This window comes from Geospiza fortis, unplaced genomic scaffold (genome assembly GCF_000277835.1).
Source record: "Geospiza fortis unplaced genomic scaffold, GeoFor_1.0 scaffold97, whole genome shotgun sequence".
Classification (NCBI taxonomy): Eukaryota; Metazoa; Chordata; class Aves; order Passeriformes; family Thraupidae; genus Geospiza; species Geospiza fortis.
The window spans coordinates 3,583,735-3,591,543 of NW_005054343.1; the positions used below are offsets into that span (position 1 = coordinate 3,583,735).

General features: G+C 60.0%; 2 protein-coding genes across 2 annotated transcripts in view; one reads left to right on the top strand and one right to left on the bottom strand.

Annotated features, from left to right (window-relative positions):
* Positions 1-728: 728 nt before the first annotated feature.
* Positions 729-6,381, bottom strand: LOC102044234 (fibulin-7-like). The gene is given in 11 exon segments (XM_031058487.1): positions 729-1,219; positions 1,221-1,328; positions 2,466-2,604; positions 2,691-2,828; positions 2,926-3,048; positions 3,202-3,327; positions 3,497-3,667; positions 3,829-3,985; positions 4,421-4,621; positions 6,099-6,161; positions 6,301-6,381. Coding segments are annotated over 9 exon segments (1,188 nt in total). The 5' UTR covers positions 4,490-4,621; positions 6,099-6,161; positions 6,301-6,381; the 3' UTR covers positions 729-1,062.
* Positions 5,906-7,809, top strand: part of LOC102044398 (C-type lectin domain family 18 member A-like) — a 4,758-nt gene continuing 2,854 nt past the window's right edge. Inside the window, exons 1-3 of the mRNA XM_031058397.1 lie at positions 5,906-6,400; positions 7,091-7,182; positions 7,768-7,806. Of these exons, the coding sequence (XP_030914257.1) occupies positions 6,301-6,400; positions 7,091-7,182; positions 7,768-7,806 (231 nt within the window). The 5' untranslated portion in view covers positions 5,906-6,300. The remainder of the gene's footprint in view (positions 6,401-7,090; positions 7,183-7,767; positions 7,807-7,809) is intronic.

Below are 7,809 nucleotides of genomic sequence, written 5' to 3' on the forward strand. Positions count from 1 at the left end.
GCTTTGTGCGGCTCCAGCCGGACCCCGGCTCAGAAGGGTTCTGTGTGCGACTGGGGGTGGCGTGTCCTCAGCTCGCTGTCCCCAAAGGCCCTCGTCACCTTTTGAACCCCCGGCTGCTCTCCCTGCACAAGGTCTGGCCATGCTGGCGGTAATGGGGGTGCCCAAGGGGTGTGGGGCGCTGCACCCCACTTGTCACAGCCCACCCTCCTCCAGATGGGTGCAGGGGGACAGCTCCAGTGCTTGGGGAGATGCAGGTTCGACCAGCCTGTGTCAGAGCTGCCGCAGAGGGAAGCCTCCTGCACACAAGGAAGCGCAGCCCCTGTCACTGTCCCCTGCTCACCAGGGCCAGGGAGCCGTGCTGTGCTTTCCAGGCAATGCCAAGGTGGCTGAGGACAGTCTTGGCTGTGCAGGATGTTGAGAGCAGTGTGTTGGAAGTTGTGCCTGCCCATGGAGTGGAGTTGGCACAAGATGATCCCTTCCAACCCAAAGCATTCTGTGATTCTCTGCTCAGCCCATCTCCCATTTTTATGCTGGGGGATTCTTCAGCATGGCCTCAGGAGCAGTGGTGCTGGGAGGGATATGGACACTGCATGACCCTGGATGGGCTTGGTAGCTCTATTGGTAGCTCACCCCAAGCTCTGTGAGGTGAGTCTGCCCTTAGCACAGCCACCAGCTATCCCCAGGAGCTTTACCCCAGGAGGACAAAACATAGAGCAAGGAGGGCACTCTTCCTACAGCCAGTTTTCTTTTATTAGAGATTACAAGATACAAGATGCTGCATCTGCATGCCAAGTGCTGTTGGCTCACTTTGTCTTTCCCCTCTGTGTGCCATGTGGGCAGAGAGGAAAGGGGCTGGCAGAGGCAGGCACTCCCAGGCTGGTCCTTCCATTGGCCATGGGGTTTTCCCTATAGGGACACAGTTTTTGCTCTGATGGCTATGAGAAAGCATTATGGCAGAGGGATATTTCCAATGGGACAAAAACTGGGACTGCTGAGCTGAACCTGCTCCATTCCTCCCCGGGAGAGGCCCTGGCATGGCCCCACACCTGCCTCCAAAGGCAATCAAAACACATACGGGGACACAAAGGCCGTGACCTTGAAGATGTGCTTGCCCAGGAGGACTCTGTGGGAGAACTCGCTCATCTCCACCTCCACCTCCAGCGTGGCCGGCCCCGCCACAGGGCTGGTGAGCAGCAGCTCTCCCGTGTGCCGGTCCGACACGCGGCGCCGTGCGGTTGGCCTGGAGCGGCAGGTAGTGGAAGGAGATGGAGCTGGCAGCCAGCTGGCAGGCTCGGCTGTCCATGGGGCAGGGGTTCCGCTCACACTGGCTGCCAGGAGAGAAGGGTGCCACCGCTCAGTGCCGTGGTTGGGCTCTCAGAGTAGCCACATTTGTCCTCACAGAGAAAAGCAAGGCAATCTTCCCAAGAATGTTTCTGGGATTCACACTGTCTGAGCCTCAGAGAATGATCAAAACAATTCTTATCTCATTTGCTGTGCCTGTGTTTGTGCAAAAGTAGAATGCAGTATGGAGATTGTTTACCCAAAGTGATGGTGTTTTTTTTCCTTGGCCTATCAGGGCCAAGCGTGTGTGTGTCGGATCTGTCGGCTGACAGCCACGAGATTCAGTGCAGTTGAGTGCAGTGGAGTGCTTAGCAGATTCAGTTTAGATGTAATGTAATGTAATATAATATAGAATAATATAGTAAAATAAAGTAATTATTTAGCCTTCTGATAAGATGGAGTCAGATGCATCATTCTCTCCACTTATAAGGGGCAAAAATACCCACTATACTCAACGTGCTGCCCTCATCCTTGCACACAAGCCCAGCCCATGCCACAGGCAGCATCTCCAGCCCTGCTGTCCGTCCTGTGGCAGAGCAACCCAAGACAGTCACATCCAGGTGTGCCCATCATCGGATCTCTGCCTCATCCCTGTTTCTGCCAGGCAAATGCTGTGGCTTTCAGGGACACTGCTCTGGGTGACACTCTGAGGGGACTGGGTGGATGCCACAGTCCCAGCTGAAGGCCAGGGATAGAGCCAGATGTGCCTCCTGAAGAGGAATCTGTCAGGATCAGGGATGCTCCTCTATTTGGTGGCACAAAGCAGTTTAATCTCAAGAGTGGGATGTCTGGGACTGCTGAAAGGCAGCTGATGGCACCACATGGATGTGCAGCGCAGGAAAATCAGCATCATTCCCCCCAGGCTGGGACTCTGAGAGGGGCCAGGATCCTGGATAAAGCCACCACATATTGGGGTTCTCCCACCTGCACCCCCAGCATCCCAAGACCATCAGGGAACATGCCAAGCACACCTGAGCACCCCATGTGGCAATGTGCCACCAGTGGTGGCTGCTACTCTCCCTGCTGCCCCTGGGTGACACAATACAGCCTTCAGCCCACCACAGGACCCATCACCCTGGGACAGGGCACGACACAGCCTGAGCCACGCACAGCAGGGTACTCACAAGGCAGAGGTCTTGACATAGCTGGTGTTGTGGCGCGGTGGGGGGCACTTGGGGCGCACGCAGCGGTAGCCCCCAAAGGTGTTGATGCAGAGGTCACCCTGGCTGCAGTTGTGCTGCTTCCCGGTGCACTCATTCACATCTGTGGTGACACAGGGTGAGTGGGGCTGTCCCCACTGCACCCCTCTTCCCGTGGGAGGCTCTCTGTCCTGCAGCCTGGGTTCTTACCCTCACAGGCATTGCGGTCAGCGTGGAGCAGGTACCCAGGGGGGCAGAGGCAGCGGTAGGAGCCAGGGAGGTTGAGGCAGTCGTGGAGGCAAATCTGCGTCTGGGGGCTGGACTGGTAGAGCTGGCATTCATCCACATCTAGGGTGGAAAAAGTGAGGAATGGTCAGAGGTCCCATTGCCACCAAGCCTTGGTTCCCCACCCTCCATTATCTCATCATCTTCACCCCCCTTTTACCTTGGCACACACCACCAGGTTGCAGCTGGAAGCCGGTGTCACAGCTGCAGCGCCGGGAGCCCGAGCGGCCCTCGGCACAGCGGGGCTGGCGGCTGAAGGAGGTGTTGCTCAGTGTCACCCAGTCTGCAGGGGACAGCAGGTGTCATGCTGGGGCATGGGGAGATGGTCAGGCCAAGGTACTGGGGGCTGCCAGGGAAGGGGGAGACAGGCACAGCATGGCCAGGTACTGTCCCCATGAGATTCCCCATCCTCTGCAGCCCAAACCCAGGCACCTACAGGAGTAGATGGGGCTCTGGCAGCTGGGGCCTGACCAGCCTGGGGGGCAGAGGCATGTGTAGCTCTGGTTGCCATCCACACAGGTCCCACTGTTGGCACATGGGTTGCTGGAGCAGTCATCAATACCTAGGGAGAAGGAGCTCATGAGCGTCAGCTGGAGAGGTGCACCCTTGCCCAACCCCGGTGCCCATTGCTGCAGCCTCTGGGCTGAGCAGTGGAACCCCACAGCTCAGGGTGACAGAGGAGGCCATTGGGAGGGCAGAGCCCATGGCACCCCAATCCCACTCCACTTCACTTCTGCAGAAGGGTTGGGTGCCGCTCCACGTGCGGTTTTGCCGGCAGGCGCGCGTCTCCGAGCCCACCAGCCGGAATCCGGCGTCGCAGATGAAGTGAACCTCGTGGCCCACCCGCAGGCTCCGGCCCAGCATCCGTCCATTCAGGGGCACTGCCAGCTGCGGACAGACCTCTGTGGACAGACAGACATGGGTGGGGATGGGCACTGCCAGCCTGGAGCCAACCCCAGCCTAAGAGAGCTGGGGGTCCCTTGCCCAGGCTGTTTGTGCGAGGCCAGGGATCAGAGCTGGCCCTGTGGGGATGTCACCCATGGTGGTGACCAGCCAGGATTACCATTGCGTTTGGTGGCCACTCTCTGGAGGTGGCTCTGGAGGATGGAGAGATGGTGCCGGAGCCCACGGGTGCCCTGCAGGTGGGCGGCCTCCTGTGCCACCAGCAGCTTCTGCATCTGCCGCACCACGCTGAGCACCTGCTGCTGGTTCAGGCACTCCTGGGGGATCATGGACACACCTAAATAATCTCCTGGGTTCCCCGGCCACCCTGCCACAGCCTGGGAGGACCCTTCCAAGCAGGCAGCATCTTTGGGGTTGGTTTGGATGTCCTGCCCTGGACAGAGCCCCTTCCCATCCTGGCTGGGGTCTGACCCTGGCTCTGTGTCTGCTCCAGCCTCAGCCCCTACCTCCCCGGTCGTGCTCTGGCACTTGGATGCTGTGGAGAAGCTGCATGCCCTGAGCACATTTAACATCATTTCACTGCTGCAGGGGAAAATCCTCATGACCGTCCCCCTGGCCCTGGCAGCTCCACAGATGCTGTGGCTGTGCCATACCCCCCACTCCAGGGCACCGGGGTGTGAGAGGTGGGTGCTGAGCAGCCCAGAGAGGGAGGTCTGCTGGGGGGCTGGAGGGGAGGGAATGCAGGTCCTTACCTGGGAGCTGCCGAGGGGCAGCTGCAGGATGCCCAGGGCCAGCCAGGCTGGCAGTGGGATGAGGAGCATCACGCTGGGCTGACTACAGGGGCAAGACGCTGACTGTCCGTTTCTGCTCACAGCCGCGCTCCTGCACTCGCAGGGATTTATCCGCAGCCTGTGCCCATGTGTTTGTTGGTTTTTCCCCTGCCTGAGGCCGAGCTGTAGGAAAGTTTCCCCTTGGCACTGGCTCTAGCCTCTCCCTTCCCTTCCCTTCCGTTCCTTTCCCTCTCTGCACATCAGAGGCTTTGGGGCCTTTCATGTCCCAGGCCAGCAGATATCGGGGCCAGGCAGTGGCTGTCACGGCACTTATGGCAGTACCGGCGGTGCCGGGCTCACTACACGGCCAGTCCTGCCTCTGGGGCTCCCCGGCATGCAGAGATGCAGGATGAGGCTAATCCCGTGCACCAGCTAAGCCTGGGAAAGTCTCCTGGGAGAAAAGATGACTTTGGGGTCTGTGCGGGGGTTCTGCTCACTGGTGGGGCTGGGGCTACTGTGAAGGGGAGCCCAGGAATGCTGTGGACTCACTGGACTCGGCACAGCTTTGCTGAGGTGAGCTCAGCCCTGGCTGGAGTTCAGAGGGGAACCCCAGGGTGCTGCTGCAGCCTGGAGATGGGGTGCAGTTGGTGTTACAGTCCACATTAACCCTTAATGTTAGAGTCAGGCTCGGGATGAGGTTAGGATTAGGGTTAGGATTAGAGTTGGAGTTAGGGTTGGGGTTAGGATAAGAGTTAGGGTTAGCATTAGTGTTAGGTTTGGAGTTAGCATTAAGATTAATGTTTTGATTAGCATTAAAATAATTGTTAGGGCTAAAGTTAGTTTTTTGTTAGGGTTAATATTAGTGTTAGGATCAGTGCCAAGGGCTCAGATCCATATTAGTAAGAGAGTTTGTATGAGAGTTGGGGTTGGCATTAGTGCCAGGGTTCAGGCCAGGGTCAGGTTTAGACTCAGGCTGATGGAACTGAAGCATTTACAGCTGGGTTTACGCTGACACCCAGCTCAGCCCTGACAGCTGGTGCGTAGGATGCTCCCAGTCCCTCCTGCCTGTGGCATTGCAGAATCCTGAGCAAGGATGTCTGAAGCCCTCACTTCTGCCCTGTGCCAGGGGAGCACATGGGTTCTGCCAGCCCTGTGCTGGGGCAGAGCTCTCATGGTGCTGTTGAGCCCCCTGAGCAGCCTGGGCTGTGGGACCCCTGCTTGATCCAGGTGCCCACCGAGACACGGCCCCCTTGTGCCCAGCACCTCTCCCGCCGCCGGCCCCCCGGCTCTCACATCCTCCCACCCTGTAACCACGCTGCCCAGCTCTCCGGAGCGGGTATTTGGCTTCGTGCCTGCACGGTGTGTGTTACCTCCCCGGCATGTTTAATTCATGGGGCAGGAGGGAGGCTGGCAGCAGGGGCCCCCTTGCTGCCCCAGCCCCTTGGCTTCCAGTCTCCCAGTGTCCCAAAGTGGGTGCCGGTAGCGACCCCTGCTCCTGCTGCCTTCACAGCCCGACCCGGGCTGGGCAGAGGGGCTGGGGCAGAGCACGGAGGGCTGACCCCGCTGCGGGACATCCCGGCGGGGCTGCAGCCCGGGGCCCCGGGAGTTGTCTGCCACATTCGCTCCAGCGAGCAACTGTTTTGACAGAGCCATTACTCACCCGTCAAGCTTTTGTTCCCGCTGCCCAGCGGTGCCTGTCTGGAGTCCTGAATAGGATCAAATCCTGCAACCAGACACACACACACGCACGCAGGAGCGCACGGCCGAGCTCGCCCCAGAGCCGGGGCTGCTGCGGGGCGGCTCGGCTCTCCCCAGCCCTCCCTCCGGAGATTGGGGTCTGCTCCCCACATCCCGGGACCTACATGAAGCTCCTGGTCCTGCTGGTTTGCAGCCTCCTGATGTGGAGGGTGGGTGAGACGAGATCGGATGCTCCAGAAAAGTTGTCCCCGCCGGCTCCGGGAGGTAACTGGTGGAGGGGCTGCCTCTCCGGCAGCAGGGCTGGGAGGCTGCTGGTTTGGGGGATGAGTGCGCCCTGAGCACCCTCCCCTTGGGCCAGACCAGATGTATGGAGGACTGGGTGGGTGATGGGCACCCAGGGATGGCAATGGGGGGCTTGGTGGGTGATGGGGGCTGGGGATGGAATGGAGGTGGGAGAAGGGGCATGGACTCGGTGATGGGATGGAGTTGGGGGGCTCTGGGGCTGGTGTTGCAATGGAACCAGGGGGCTCCGGGGCTGGGAATGGGATGGAGCCTGTTATGGAATGGGGCCGGGGGTCCTGCAGTTGGTGATGGGGACGAGTGATGGGTCTTGCCCAGTGGGGTCTGGATCCTGGCAGGACAGAGGTAGGGGGGCAGAGGGGGCACATTCCTGGCAATCTCAGCCCACCCGTGCGAGACGGGGGCCCAGCGGGCTGCCCTCCCCCTCATCCCCTTGCCCCTTTTGTGCTCCCTGCCCAAAAGCTCTTTCTTCTCTCCCCTCAAGTCTCCATGGAGACCCGGGTGCCTTCCCGGTATCCCCGGCTGCGGTCGGACCCTTCAGGGGGAATTCCCACGGCCCCCTGAAGGGTCTGGCCACAATCAGGGATACGGGGAGGGCACTTGTGCCTCTCAGCCCCCTCGGTCCCTGCCCCATCCCCTGCTGTCCCCCCCCAGCTCTCAGCACGAAGGAGACCTTCCTGGTGCTCTCACTGCACAACAAGCTGAGGAGCAAAGTGCAGCCCCCTGCTGCCAACATGCAGAAGCTGGTGAGCCCCTTTGTAGGTCCCGTGTCCCCCACCTTCGATGTCACATCCACCTTCCTGTCCATGCCCAGGGAGGTGGGCAGCTCATGGGTGACACACAGTAGTTTGCTAACACGCTAATGAAGCAGAAGAGCTGGCTGGTGTGGGGCCCCTGGGGAAGAGCATGTCACTGCCACATCCAGGGCACACTGAAAACAGGGCTGATCCCTTGAGGTGCCTTTTGGTGTCCCCCATGTCCCTCTGATGCCTCCTAATCACCCAAGGGCAGAGCTGGCCCTTTGGACTCCTTTGTGGGGTCCCCCATCCCCCATGAAGGGCCTTGATATTCCCTGACCATCTCACACCTGAACACACCAAAGGCAGGGCTGGTCCCTAGACGTGTCTCCCATGTCCTGTGATGGCCCTCAATGTCCCTCCATCACCCCCCAGCCGCTCACACCAGGGGGAGGACAGATCCCTAGGAGTCCCTTGCAGCATTGCCCATTGTCGACCCCCTGATGTCCCCTAGTCACCTCCCGTACTGACCATGTTGGTGATCGCCACACCCCCTGGGGCTGTTCCCCGGGTGCCTCATGCTCATTCCCGCAGGAATGGAGCGAGGAGCTGGGGCGGCGGGCGGGGGCACGGGCA